We start from the raw sequence: 15,596 nt of genomic DNA on the forward strand, positions 1-15,596 counted from the left end.
ATGGTCTGAGATTTCCCCGGGGATCTGTAACGCCACCACGAATGTACAGCAAGTCCCTTTAACGGCTGAGGACCTTAGCTACGTCATTCTAGTTCATTGGTCCATTTGTCCGTCTCTGCATAAACAACTTCACTTTTGTTAAAAACTGATTTCACTTTATGTCTTGATATCCATCAGGTGAATCCTTCCACTTTTCCTCCTTTTCAGAATTGTCTTGGTTGCTTTTGGCAGGTTACTGTCGTGCATGAATTTTGGAATCAGTTTGGGAGACAGTATGCAAAACCCCATTGGATTTTCAGACAATGCATTAGACTTAATTAATTTAGAAAAATTGACTTATTATTATAGTATCTTTTATAACTTTTGGTCTACTGCTAGAATTTTTCCAGGCACATTGTCCTTTTGCTTGCTGTCATGAATGGCTTTTTTTTTTATTACTATTCATTTGATTTTTTTACTGGCTATGGCCAGTATAATGGAATACCACTGATTTTGCATGTTTATTTCCAGCTGCCTTGCTAAGCAGTGTGTCTCCAGAACAGTTTGTGTAAGATATGGATGACCCGACTCTTGAAGGTTTGGTAAAACTAGCTTGTAAAACCATCTGGGGCTGGTGCTGTTTCAGTTTGTCTTCTGTTGACTATGAATTTATTTCCTTGAATGTTTGTTCATTTAGTCATGGTTACCACTTCTGTTTGAGACAATTTGGGTAATGTATGTATGTTTACGGAATTATCTGTTTTAGCTGTGCTTTCAAATGAACTGTCAGAGTGTTCTCTTACGTCAAACTTATTGAATTGTTCCACCATTAGGTATTCACTCTATTTTTGTTTGTTCTGTAATTTGCTAGAAGGTACATCATAATATTATGAGACTGAGGATCTGTCAGTTTCTGTGTGTGTGTGTGTGTGTGTGTGTGTGTGTGTGTGTGTGAAGCATGCAGGGTGTTCAGGTTCGGGACTGTTGGAGCTTGCTGGTCTTAACCCTCTTTATCCCTAGCCAGTCATTTTGTTTTAAAGCCTTTTCTTGTCTGAGTCTCATGTTTATTTGTTTCCTTATGCAGGTTGTGATTTTTCATCGTGCACTAATTTTCAGTGGTGGTCGTTACTTCTGTGGGATTTCTGTAATCCTTAGAGTGAAGTACTTCCTTCCATCTAGCTATTTATTAGGGTCTACCCAGTGTTCTAGGATTTTTGCAAGTCCTAGGGTATTTATATATCACTGTCTTTATCTCCCCACTAGAAAGTAAGGATTTTTTAGGGACACCTGGGTGGCTCAGTGATTGAGCGTTATGTCTTCGGCTCAGGGCGTGATTCTGGAGTCCCAGGATTGAGTCCTGCATCGGATTCCCCGCAGGGAGCCTGCTTCTCCCTCTGCCTCTGTCTCTGTCTCTTATGAATAAATAAATAAATAAATAAAATCTTTTTTAAAAAATAAGGATATTAAAAATCACTTTTATTCACTTCTGTATCCCCAGCACCTAAAACGGTGCCCGGTACATGTAGCTGTCCCTGGATATTCAAGAAATGAACAAATGTCACATTAATTTCTCAGCCTGTACCATATAGAGTTGTATAATTGTGCAGCATCCCTACATGTGCCCCTGGCTTGGTGGAGCACAGGTCTCCGCTCTTTCCCTCCTTGACCAGAGCCCTGGGCAGGGACCAGTCAGGTCTGCACCTCCTCTCTTTCAATGAACTAAGTGTGTCTGGTTACGTTTCTGCAGACCCAGCATCCGACTGAGACCAGGCATTATAGGACAGTCACAGACCCCGATGTTCCCTTCTCTTGACCCCATGGCTGTGTTCTGCTCCACGTGGGCTCCAGATGTTCTCTGGGCTGGTCAGCTCTGCCTTTGTGTCCCAGTTGGGTTTTTGGCATCTGGAGATTTCCTTCTCTTTTGAGTTTGGCTGTGTAATTATTTTTACTATATTTTGTCTGACATCTGAGAAGGATCCATCTTGTTGCTGGACTTGGAAGTTGATTCTCATTTCTAGCTTTCTGATTGATTGTTGAACAAAAGTTCACTTTTGATTTGAAAAGAGTTGGAGTAAAATTCTCTGGGTCATTTTTTTATATCTGAAAATATTTCCAATTGTTGGAAATGGTCTCCCTCTCTTTCATTTATTCCTCGTTTTGCTTCATTGTTGAGGATTCTTACCATGGCTTTGCCATTGGCAGCTGATACTTATATGATGTTAGACTCCATCCTGGAGACGTGTCCACATTTCCTAACATTGTGTTTATAATTCAGATTAACATTTTGAGCATGTCCCTGGACAGAGAACTGTATTAAGTGTCATACTGTCACCTATATGCATTGATTCTTATTCTAAAAGGTAAGGATGTTGGAATGGCTGGGGTTTATGTTCACTTGACTTCTTTGTTTCCGTCCTCTTTCCTTATTTTCCATGGTTCTTTTCCCCCTGCCTTATTCTGTGAGTGTAAAACCAGAATAATTTAGTTGCAAATGAATGTGTCCCTTGTAAAGATCTACAAATTTAGACAGGGACAAATTTACTGAATGTCCACCGAGGAAATGAGGGAGCTGGCTGATTTTTTTCATTAATATTTGTTTATTTATTTAACTCCCATCTGTCTTTTACCCTTAGAAATTTTGCTATTAGTTTTTTGTTTTAATTCTGCTCCTTGGGGTGCTTGGGTGGCTCAGTTGGTTGAGCATCTGACTTTGGCTCAGGTCATGATTCCAGGTTCCTGGGATCAGTTCCCAGGTTAAGCTTTCTGCTCAGTGGGGAGTCCGCTGCTCCCTCTCCCTCTGCCCCTTCCCTGTTTGTGTTCTTTCTCTCATTCTTGCTCTCCCAAATAAATAAAATATTAAAAAAACAAACTCTCCTTTCTGCAGAATTTGTAGTCATCATCGTTAGCATGCCTGCCCTTTTAGTAGGTCAAATACCTTTTATTTGGTTCCAGTATCAAGCCTTTGCTTCATTATCACCCCAAACAGAATACACTAAAAACTGACCTTCAAGGGAGGGGGACATGTAGCTCTTTAGCAAACAGCATGGGTAAGAAGATGGGTTAAAAGTGTCTTTGCCTTCCTGCCTATGAGCCTGTAGGCAGCTTCGTTCATGAATGGAATTGGGGATTGTTGGGGACCCTTGCTCAGGAAGGGGCAGGCTGGTTCCCGGGGCTGCATCTGCCCCTTTGATCCTGTGGTCTTCTTTCCTCACCTGGGCAGTGGGGATGAGCCTCCTACTTAACTACAAGATGGCAGAGAGGATCACCTGAGGCGATGCCCTCTGGTGCTTCTCCTTAGTGAGCATCCACAGACCTCAGTAGGAGCCTGGAGAGAGACCCCTTTTCAGTAAGACCCACCTTTACTGGGCTGTGAACAAGTCCAGTAAAGCTGCTCTAATCATTCATAAGATTCTGTGAGACAGGATCAAGAACCTGTTCTTACAATGTGGTTTCTTTGGGGTCTTCTTGTCATGAAGACACGATCACATCATTTCTTCCTTTCAAAGAGCCATTGAACTAAAAGCTAAATAAGCTTGCTCTTAAGACCCGATGTCCACATCTCACACTGGATGTAGATGTGCTCCAAAGTGGACATCTCCTTATGGGGCTGCATGTTCTTCAGTCAGCGTGGTGGGTGTCTTCTGAACTTTCTTTCCAATTCCTCCAATGTCTGCCTCTGTCCTGGAGCCACAGGTAGCACACAGTGTGTGTGTGTGTGTGTCCCCTTCTCAGTACCTGCTGGAGCAAGTGACATCAGCCAAACCTGTGCCTGTTTCATCCTTATCTTACTGTCAGGGAATGAGAGTCTGGCAACCTGGAGACTCCTAGGGAAAAGTTACTAAATTAAATGTATTTCCTTGTTTGAGAAAGTGTTACTTCTTTTTAGAACTTCCATTTATTTTGTTAAAGACTTTTTTAAAAAAAGATTTTATTTATTAATTTGAGAGAGGGGGAGAGGGCATGAGCAGAGGGGAGGGTCAGAGGCAGAGGGAAAAGCAGACTCCCTGCCGAGCAGGGAGCCCAACGTGGGGATCAATCCCAAGAGCCTGAGATCATGACCTGAGACCAAAGCAGATGCGTAACCAGCTGAGCCCCGGGTGCCCCTTAAAGAGTATATTTTAATCATAGGTTTAATATGTGCTCATTCTTTAAAATTTTGAAAAAAAAAAAGGAGAGAAGTTTCCTATCCTGAAGAAACTACTTTTGGTGTACATTCTTTCAGATTTCTGTTTCCCAGAATATGTAACTTTGTGTATTGATTTAATTACTTTATATGCACCAATTTGCCACTTCCATGCCAAGGTGTCTCCTCCTTTCAATGACTGGGAAGTTTCATGATTGTAGGTAAATAGTTGATTTAAACACGTCTTCGTTATTTGTATTGTTCTCAGCTGCTTTGATGCACAAAATGTTTGCACAGCATCCTGTTATTTCTCTAGGATGCTCCCTAATGCAGTTACTGCTCTGTCCTCACTCCAGCTCACTCTTCCCAGCCCTGCAGGACCCCCCTTGCTCTTTCCAGAACATTCCAGACATGCTCCTGGAATCCCACCGTTGTCTGCCCCTCCCCCTGGCAGGTTTTCCCCCCAGTGGCCACCAGGCTTGCTTCCTCGTTCTTCGGATTTTCAGCTTTTCATCAAGACCTTCATCCCTCTCTGCCCCTTCTCTCCTTCTCCCCCTGATGCTCTGATTACCTGACGTGTTATATTTGTGTGCTGTGTCTCCTCTCACTGAAGTGTAAGCGTCCCTGGGCGCTGGTTTTCTTTAGTTTTATTCACTTCTGGTGCTAGAACCGGAACGGTGCCTGGCACAGAGCACCACTTAGTAAGTGCTTTTAAGTGATTGAATACGCGGATGAACCAATGGCTGAAGTGGAGAGTTGACACCTTCCTGAAAGATTTTCACCCATTGCCCGGTTGACACCTGCAATGGCTTTTTGAACTATATGCCAACCAGAAACGCATAAAGGCACCCGCTTCCCGACAGTATTTGCAGTGGTGGATTCTTATTATTGTCTTTCATTTTGCTGATCAAGTAGATGGCAAAGATGGTATTTTTGGCTAATGTTATTTTATTTTTTAAAAGATTTTATTTATTTATTCATGATAGTCACAGAGAGAGAGAGAGAGAGAGAGAGAGAGGCAGAGACACAGGCAGAGGGAGAAGCAGGCTCCACGCAGGGAGCCCGATGTGGGATTCGATCCCGGGTCTCCAGGATCGTGCCCTGGGCCAAAGGCAGGCACCAAACTGCTGCACCACCCAGGGATCCCGCTAATGTTATTTTAGAAGATTGTACAGTTTTTTTTTCATATTCACTCAGCACAGAAGAGCAGCTCTTACTCTGTGTGTCTCTTTTATTAGAGAGGGATGTCCTTTTAAAAACCCTTCCCTCCATCCTATTATGATTATCTCAGGGTTGTCATGGTTTACTTCCTGGTGCAAAGGGCATGAGACCACCATGATTATCTAGTGGGGAGAGGTGGTCTTGATTCACTTCCTGGTGCAAAGGGCATGGGACCACCATGATTATCTAGGAGGTTGTCATGGTTCACTTCCTGGTACAAAGGGCATGAGACCACCATGATTATCTAGTGGGGAGAGGTGGTCATGATTCACTTCCTGGTGCAAAGGTCGGGATCCGGGGTCGTGATTCACTTCCTGGTGCTGAGGAGAGCCCTAACTGTCCTTTAGAAACTGAACAAACCAGGATTCTGTTGGCAGGTGGGAAGCTGAAGGTTGGCTCTCAGGAGGCGGTCACGGTGCATCCCAGGTGCTGAATTAGCTCTTGTTTGATTGATCACTGCCTTATCTCTTAAAATGGAGCCATGTTGTTATACTTTCAGATAATTTTTATTGAAATAATTCGTGACCAAAACTTGAAAAATACAAAGAGATCAAAAAAAAAAAAAAAATCCGCGAGTCCCACCATCCAGATAACTACGTTGATATTTACCATTCTTAGGTTTTCCTTACACTCCCTCTGGTCTTTTCCTTTGCATACTTTTATGTGAATTTGATAATTCTGCATATGCTGTGCCAGGGCAATCTTTCCATCTACATTTATAGCAAAAATGTTTTCATATATATGTGTATATGTACATATATTTGCAAACTATGTGCAATTTCATGCCCACGTGGTTTTCTGTGGACCTTGGATAAGTTTCATATCCTTTCCAATTCTGGGATGTCAAGTGGTCCATGTCCCCAGAATCACCAATAAGAACACGTAGGACACTTTTTTCAGGTTTTTTAGGATTGTTGTGAAATTGTTGTGTCAGAGTTCGTGAACACTTTTACTCTCCCATCGTTTTCTAAAAGAATGGTCCGCTGGTACTACCCATAGTAATGTCTGCGAGTGGGGCTGTTTTGTGCCAATTAATTTGTATCATCAGGAAACGGGTCATCGACCTGTTCTCTTTTGGACGTGTAACAGTTGGAACCTCATTCAGAATAAACACTAATAAAAGCTTAAATAACTCCAGTGGCCATGGTTCAACGGTCCCCTGTGGCAGCTTGTTGCAGATTTTAATAGCACAAGGGGTTTTGATTTCCTTTTATTTTCTTTTCCCCCTTCTACTATTTTCCTCCCTCCTGGGTTTAAAACATGTTTTCCTAGCTCCAGTTAAGCCTCAGTACTTCTTGTTCTGTCTTTGTTGATTAATGAGTATAATTGACCCCTGTTGTCTCTATTATACAAGCCACAGCAATTTGTTTTTATGTAGCAGTTATATTCTGAGCTGTCACAAAACCGCCTCACAAAAAGCGAGCTCATTATCAGCCTGAAGGAAAAGAATTTTAAGTGATGAAGTGAATAAAGGTCCCTAAGAAGAGGAGGAGGAGGAGGAGGAGGAGTCTAAGCTGTTGGAAATGTTCAAGGAAACGAAGAGCTCTAGGGGCAAAATCACCCATTGTTGCTTAGGTACCCGGCGAGACTCGGTTATATCTAGGAATTATTAGATTAAAAAGGGCTCCCCATAGAGAGGGTCTTGAAGACTGGATGTAGAAGGATTGAACGTAGGTCCAAGAAACCACAGAGCATGACATTTGATGGAGTGGGTTGAAGCCCATGGGAAGTTCATGGTTATAAACATGATTATAGAACGCCCAGCTAAATGCCTCTGTAGGGGGAGCGGAGGTGACTTCTACGTTGGAAAGTTTCATCTTACCATCAAGCACACCCACATTGCCACGGTATTTCAGAAAATGGCCGTTATTCATTTATGTTTTTTTTTTTTTTCCTCCCCTACTTTCCCTCTTCCCTCATGATCTCAATGACATTTTCATCAGCTCACAAAAGTAACGAAGCAGCTGAGGTCCAGGGAAGAGACGTTGGAAGGGAATGAGATCCTGGCTTGAGCGAAGTCAGTCTGCCACAAACCTTAAACGAATGGGGTCCTTCTGTTGCAGAATTCATCTTGTCTTCAGTGATTTTTATGGAGAGCTCTTGGAGGAAGTGTCCTGTTGCATAACCTCTCTTTATCAACCTTGCCACACTTTTTCTCATAGGAGGAGAGGAAGGAATTAACCACAAAAGGAAGGGGAAAAAATCCTAAGTAGCCACAGTAAAATAATTAATAAATGGTGGCTCCGAATTATGAAAGGCAGCATCTAGAGGTGACTTAAAAGATCTTCTCTTTATTTTGTGAATAAGGGAGGTCAGGCACAGAAAATTCCATTTGCTTTCACCTTGTTTCTCCCAGTTCCTGGTAGAGCTGGCTCTCAAATCCCGAGTGTCTTCCTTTCATAGGTTAGGTAGCTCCTCAGCAGTTTGAGCTGTCTTTTGGGCAAATTCTTCTGTTCTCACACATTCATGTAAATATTTGACCTAAAACAGCTCCAGAGAAACCATTCTCAAAGTGGAGGGTTATAGTAATTGTAAAGAAACTTGAATTATCTTATTTAAACCATATCTTGTTTTTAAGTGTTCAGAAGAAAGTTGATTTAGTTCCTTGCAGAAACCTCTGATGCAAGAGCCATGTGGCTCTGGAGAGAGTGGCAGGGGCAGGTGGAAAAGCTTTGAGAATCTCTCTGAAACTCTCTACAAAGAGTAGAGCATCCCCAAACTATAAGACTTTTTATCTCCTTGTTGGAAAGAAATGAGGAGTTGTCAACCTTTATAGAATGGCAGGGATGTCTTAGGAAGAAAGGGGGGCATTTCTGCCACTGACGGTCAGCAGGGTATGAGAAGCCTAAGGGTCAGTGTCTGGGCTGGAGGAGGACAGGTACCTCTTGGTTAACTTACCTCCACTTGGTTAACCCCATCTTCTAAAAAAAAAACTGGGCAAATTGAGCTTCCTCAATGAAAAGAGTACTAGCTCATACTTGGACGTACAAATGGAAGTAGGCACTTGGTGTCTTGACTTTCTTCAGTGAAGAATTTCTGGAGTCACTATAGCTGTGGGATTTAGTCACCACAAGTCTCTGTGTTACGTGAGTTTGTAGGTGTAGAATTTACGATGGTAGGAGGAAGAGAAAATAGGATACGGCTCAAAAACATACTTAAGAACTCCCTTGTGGATTTTTCCCCCCTACACTAAAACCCATCAAGAGAGAACACTCAATGGGCAGGCCAGGTGGCTCAGCAGTTTAGCACCGCCCTCAGCCCAGAGTGTGATCCTGGAGACCTGGGATCGAGTCCCATGTCGGGCTTCCTGTATGGAGCCTGCTTCTCCCTCTGCCTGTGTCTCTGCCTCTCTCTCTCTCTCTCTCTCTCTCTCTCTCCCTCATGAATAAATAAAAATCTTAAAGAGAGAGAGAGAGAGAGAGAGAGAATACTCAAGTGTAGAATATGGTGAAATTTTATAGTTTCAGTTTATCCTAATTGGGATCACACTCTGCTTTCCTCGCCATCCTCTGTGGCACATGCAGGAAATGCCGATGACACTCCTGTGAAGAGGTGTTTTGCCATCCAGGGGAAACCCTACCCCCAGTCTCTGCTCACTGTATGATTTAGAACTGTTCCGTCTTCCCATGACCTTCCCAAGACCTTCTCCTGTGTCTTGTCATGGCGGGCATGACGGATCTACTCTAATTTTGCCCCTCCTGCCGAATGAAAGGGATGATGGAAGGAAAAAACCCACTTTGTAAAGATCTGGATTTCATTAAGTTCAGTGTATGGTAATAGATGGTTCTCGAACCCCTACCTCTGTGTGCCCCTAGAGCCTCACTTGGAGTGGAGGGGGGCCTCCCTTGGATTCGCATTTTTCCTTCCTCCTCTGTAGTGCAACCGGAAGGCAGGGCTGCTGCTGCTTTTCATGCCTTTCGAGGCTTTCTCACTAAACCCTTGACTCCTTGTATGCTATTTGCTCTGCCTTCTGTTATCCTTTAAAAAACCATCCCCCTGAGGTGGTGCTTTCTAATAAAGTCTCATGGTTTTCCTCAAAGATATTGAGAAGCAAGGTCATGTGAACTGAGGATTTCCATGGAGGGAGGTGTTCCTGTATATTTCTGAAAAATGCATTGTGGGGACGTGTTGCGTATATTTTCATGTCTAAGCTGCTCTCCCCCAAAGCACATCTACCTGCTGACATGGGCCGATGGGGGTGAGCTCCACCCTGCACCTGGTGTCAGGCCCCACGCTCTGATAATGATGGTATACCTCAACTAGTTAGTACTCTCCATCTTCCCACATACTCCTCAGAAAATCGGGCATGTGGTCCAGAGTAGGAGAGGACTTCCCCTTTGGGGCCCTATCCTTGGACCTCTTATTATTTTAATTAGTGACACACTCTAAAGCTGTTCATTTGGTCTGAGCTTTAGCTAGACTAACATCTGTGTTTTGTCCTGTACAGGTTACTCTGGCCAGGACTTCGACTGGGCAGATTATCACAAGCAGAATGGGACAGAGGAAGCACCTCCCTTCTGCTTCAGAAACGTAAGAAGCTTGGCTCTTGCTACTCCCTTTAATCCTAGACATTGTTCACCATGAATTTTGTAGTTGCTTTCTGTTCATGAGCAAGATTAGAGTGCTCCCATGTTTCACAGCATCACAATGGTTTTGTGGTTTTTGCAAAGCCCTCTTTCGGGTTGTGTGTCAGGGTGACTCTGGGCCATAGTCACAGATCCACTACTGAATGTACAGTGGCTCAGTGGAGGCTCCTTTCTCACTTACGGAATGGTCCAGTGTGTTCCGGATGAGCGCGTGCTTCTTATGGTGAGCCTCCACCCTGGGTGGCCTCTGGCTTCATCATCTGAATCTAGTGTGCAGGTAAGGAAAGGGATGAAGGAGAGGATGGTCTTTTTTTTAAATTTTTTATTTATTTATGATAGTCATAGAGAGAGAGAGAGAGAGGCAGAGACACAGGCAGAGGGAGAAGCAGGCTCCATGCACCGGGAGCCCGACGTGGGATTCGATCCCGGGTCTCCAGGATCGCGCCCTGGGCCAAAGGCAGGCGCTAAACTGCTGCGCCACCCAGGGTTCCCATGGAGAGGATGGTCTTCCTTGTTGGCCCCGTAGCTGATAATGACGCGTTACTCCATTCACCCTCCACTAGTGAGAACCAGTCCCTCGGCTGCACCTGCTGCGAATGAGGCTGGGAAAAGTACCCCAGCTAGGTGACTGTTCACAGCCGTGATTCCATACTCCTGAGAAGGGAGGACACATTTGGGAGGCCACCTGTGCCACCATGACATAGGCACTTGCTGCGTGGAGTATAATGTCAATGAGCCCCTTGATAGGAGATTCTCTGCGCTTGCGGTATGTTCTTAATATATGATCATAAATGTCTTTTCTTGGATTGCTTCATTAAGATGCTAGGCTAAGAGTTCTCTGCTGTGCTTACTGTAAGCCACTTCCTTGTTCAAATAGAGCTGTTGGCGTGATGGCACATAAAATAGTGGCATGCAGATCTGTGTGTGTGTGTTCACACGTGTGTACTTGTTTCGTTATAGGAGCTGATTGTATAAAGTAGCTTATAAATTATTCATTTAAACCTTATCAACACTAGGAACTATGAAAAGGGATACAGATTATAATTTCTGTTTTAAGAATGAGCCGTAAGTATATAGCCAATTGTGTTGAACGTGCATTTAGTTATGAAAGTTCTTTATGCAAAAAAAACAAAAACAAAAACAAAACAAAAAAAGACTCAGTCCTCTAAGTGGGGACTGCAGATACTACCATGCAGAATGCTCCCAAATCAAAGACTTCTTCTGGACCTAGGCTCCTAGAGCTGCTGATTCCTTGCCACCCCACATATAATTTGTACTGCGGGGCTAAGGGCATACGAGAACGAAGAGGCAGAGGGGTTGGCTTCATAGAGAAGCTCAATCCTGAGCAAAAGTCAGAGGTGGATTTTGAAGAATGAAGTACGTCGATCACCAGGTCAGCTCGTACGCAAACATACAGAAACACATCGGCGGTAGAGGTGGAAGTCAGGGCTCCTGAAATGATTGAAGGGACTTTCTAGTGGCTGACACTGCATTTGCACAAAGGGGGTTCTCCTGCAGCATCGAAAGATCTGTGTGGTGAGTTGAGGTGGTGTGACGGGGAGCCTGTGTAGGCATGCCACCATGAGGTTAGCCTTGGGTTAGCTCCCAGGGCTTATCAGGTCCCAGTGCATCTTACTAAACTAAACCTTTTACTGTAGTGATATCACTTGCCACAGAGTCCTGGCCTCGTTTCCATTAGTTTAGGATCATGGAAATACTTATCACATCCCCAAACTCCTGTGAAGTTGTGCTTTGTACCCAAAAAAAAGAAATATTTCTTCCCTGCCTCTTCAGCCTTGGGAAGGAGGAAAATCCTGATGTGTCCACTAGTTCTTTACGGAGGGAGTTGTTTCTTCTATGAACACAGTTCCACTGCAGCTTCTTTTTATCTGTCCCCTGCTCCTGTTCAGCCAGTAGCCGACCAAGTGGAATTTAATAGTGGAGCAAGTAGCCACATCCCCAGGTGGCCTCTGAGCTTTCAGGATTTAGCTACCAAGATTAAATCTCTTTTAATGAATATGCTGGTGTATTCATTAGGAATGCACTTGTTACAAATATGCCCGCTTTGTTTCTGGCTCCCCGTTTATTTAATCGACAGGATTGTTATCTGCCTGTTGGCGTATGCATTGCATTACCGGGTACTTTGCTGAATTTTGTTAGCTTGCTACAAGTGCTCCTTAATGGAATGCTTATTATGAATTCATTTTTTAATCACACATCTTGTGTGTACTAGAGGAGAGGTAGTGTGGAAGTGAATGCATGGAAGACATTTCCCTGGGGATGTTTAACAATCAGAGGCAGCTCTGGAATGGATTGACACAGGCAAATGCTTAGTAAAATAAACTCACAGGTAACAGTTTTGCTATTGATCTTTATAAATTACCCTCAAGCAGTGAGTTGAAACGAAAATAGGTTATGTGGTTGTAGCTTTTCCTTATTAAGTAGGATAAAATGCATTTTAACTTACTTAGAGGCTTTTCAGGCAGCCTATCAAGTTGTATTATCAAAAAGAAGCTCAATACATAATATTCATGGATGAGGCAGGATGACTTGCAGAAAAATAGTCCACCTAGAATTTCCGTGGTTCCCATTTCCAAAGAAACATAAAGGAAAAGAGCAAATTGCTTTCTTAACATACACTGGATAATTTTGTTCTGGTTACATAAAAATATAATTGCATTTGCAACTTAACATATATAAAAAGATACGTGAATGTGAATAACCTTGGTTTCCTCCCATGGATCACGTAAAGATATGATCTCTATTATTTACAGAAACCTGTTAATCTCATTTTATATATTTTAAAATAGATGCATATAGTATTGTAATGTCTGGTTAAAATTTATAGCAGTGGATGATTTAGGAAATTTTTACATGTTTATTTAAAAATAATGCTTGGAGGGAGTTTTGCTTTGAATATTGGCTGAGCTCATACTGAGTTGACCCCCTGGCAGATAGCAACTATAGACTCTGCACAGGACAGGGTACCAAAACAACTACCTGAGGAGTGTGGAAAATGAACAAAAGTGAGCAGATCTAGAGGGGAGCAGGTGCTTGGAAGGAACACTGTGGAGTGATTGTGTGATTTTTTTTTCAAACTTCTTGACAGTTGACGATGTATGAGATGACAAAACCAGTAATGTAAAAATCACACTCTTTCTGGCCCAATGAACCTGATAACAGAATTTGAGCAATCACAACTGTGGGAAAGTGAGAGGAGTCTCAGGGAAAAGCCAGGAGATGGAACCACAAATCCTATGTATAAACTTGGTCTGAATCTTTGGCTGATCCTCAGATTGTGTATTTTCCCTGCAAACTTACAGCAGCCTGGTTAAGGACAAAAGACTGAAGTGGGGTTTGAGCTCCTTCTCAACATACAGACTGTGTAGTTCGAATCCAACCAAGTTAGTTCCTTGCTAAAACAGAAAGCCAACACTCTTAGGAAGAATATAACACAGTCCAGGGTCTCTACCATGTAACATTTAAAACATCTAGACTTTAGTGTTGCTCATCACATAAAGAAATAGGAAAATCTGACTCATTCTCAGTAGAAAAGCTAATCAGCAGAGACCAAACCCAACATGACCCAGATGTTGGAATTAGCAGACACGTATCTTAAAGTATCCATTTGGGGTACCTGGGTGGCTCACTCTGGTAAACGTCAGGTTCTTAATTTCCACTCAGGTCATGATCTCAGGGGTCCTGGGATTAATCCTTGTGTCAGGCTTCACTTTGTTTAGTGGGGAGACTGTTTGTGGATTCTCTCCCTCTGTCCCCACCCCAAATAAATAAATAAGTTTTTTTTTTTAATTTAAGCAAATTTGGTGCAAAGCAGTGATTCCCAAAGTGTGGTCCTCAGGCCAGCAGCTTTAGCATCACTTGGGAACCTGCTGGAAATACAAATTCTGTGGCCTTACCTCAAATCAAAAGAATCACAAACTTTGGGTAAGGCCTAGCAGTCCATTTTTAAAAGGTTCTCCAGGTGATTCAGGTATACCCTGAAGTTTGAGAAGGAAACTATGAACGAGAAGGTAGGAAGTGCCAGAGAAGTAGAAAGTGTAAAAAGAAATTCTAGGACTGAGAAATGCAATACCTGAAATAAAGGAATTCATTGGTAGGGCTTCCTAGCAGAATGAAGGTAGCAGGGGATAGTTCATGACTTTGAGGATAGAAATGACCCTATCTGAAGAAACAAAGAGAAAAGGAAGATTGCATGTGGGGATTGAGAAGGAATCTTAGGGATCTGAGGGACAATATCATGTGTAATTGGAGACCCAGAAGAAATGGCAACAGAGACTGTGGAAGAAAATGTATACAAAGAAACAATGGCCAAAATTTACCAAAGTAGCTGAAAGTACTGATGAGCAGGATGGTCTGTGGGCCCTAAGTAGCATAAACACAAAGAAACCAAACAAACTGCTGATAACCAAACATAAAGAGAAAAATCTTGAAAGCATCCAGAGAAAAAAATGATACATCCCAAATAGAGGAACAACAATTTTTTGGAAGATTTCATTTATTCTTGAGAGACAGAGAGAGAGAGAGAGGCAGAGACACAGGCAGAGGAAGAAGCAAACCCCCTGCAGGGGAGCCGATGCAAGATCCCGGGACCCCAACCTTAGTTGAAGGCTGAGCCACCCGGTGCCCCTGGAACAATTTGAATGAAGCAAACTTCACATCAGAGACCAGGGACACCAGAAAACAGTAAGTCAATGTTTGTAGCAGCACACTGAAGGGAAGAAACCACAATCCTGTATGCACCAAAGCTAATAATACTTCCTGAGTGAAGAGAGAAACACTTTGCCAAGGAACATAGGCAACTGACAAAGAAACATGAAAAAATGCTCGACATCATTAACAATAGGGAAAATGCAAGTTAAAACCAGGGTTCAGGAGCAGCCCCAGTGGCTTAGTGGTTTAGTGCCGCCTTCAGCCCAGGGCGTCATCCTGGAGACCCGGGATCGAGTCCCACGTCCAGCTCCCTGCATGGAGCCTGCCCCCCCCACTCTGTCTCTGTATCTCATGAATAAATAAATAAAATCTTTTTTTTTAAAAAAAAGACAGGGCTCGGGAGCAGTGGACACCTATTAGAATGGTTAAAATTTGAAATAATGCTAATACCAAAGTGCTGTTGGGGATGTTTAGCCACTGGACCACTGCACACTGCTGATGGGAATGCAAAATGATATATGGAAACCAATTTGGTTTCCAAGGAAGTTAAAAGTACATTTACCATGTGGTCCAGCAATTCCATTTCTAGAGAAATGAAAGCTGGTTATAGGCTGCATTGTATTCCTCACAATTCATACGATGGAAATCCTAACCTGGAATACCTCACAATGTGACTATATTTGGGGTTAGTTTTCAAAGAGAGAGTTAAGGAAACATGAGGCCATATGGGTGGGTCTTAATCCAGTAGGACTGATATCCTATGAGAAGTCGTAATTAGGACCCAGGCCGCGTGCATGGAGCAAAGGACGTTTGGAGACGGAGAGAGAAAGCGGCTGTGTACAAGCCAAGGAGAGAGTCCTCAGAAGAAACCGGCCCTGCTGACACCTTGATCTGAGATTTCCAGCTTCTGGAATTGCAAGACAAATATTTGTTGTTAGAGCCACCCAGTGTGGTGTATTTTGTTATGGCATCCCAAGCAGACTAATCTACTCTGTTCACACAAAACCTTGTGCTTG

The 15,596-nt window shown here is 43.1% G+C and overlaps 1 protein-coding gene across 5 annotated transcripts in view; it reads left to right on the forward strand.

Annotated features, from left to right (window-relative positions):
• SFMBT2 (Scm like with four mbt domains 2) overlaps positions 1-15,596 on the forward strand; it is a 217,213-nt gene that overhangs the window by 150,485 nt on the left and 51,132 nt on the right. For all 5 annotated transcript variants that reach the window (XM_072825889.1, XM_072825886.1, XM_072825887.1 and 2 more), the window contains one exon: positions 9,771-9,853. In XM_072825889.1, the coding sequence (XP_072681990.1) occupies positions 9,771-9,853 (83 nt within the window). The remainder of the gene's footprint in view (positions 1-9,770; positions 9,854-15,596) is intronic.

This window comes from Canis lupus, chromosome 5 (genome assembly GCF_048164855.1).
Source record: "Canis lupus baileyi chromosome 5, mCanLup2.hap1, whole genome shotgun sequence".
Classification (NCBI taxonomy): domain Eukaryota; kingdom Metazoa; phylum Chordata; class Mammalia; order Carnivora; family Canidae; genus Canis; species Canis lupus.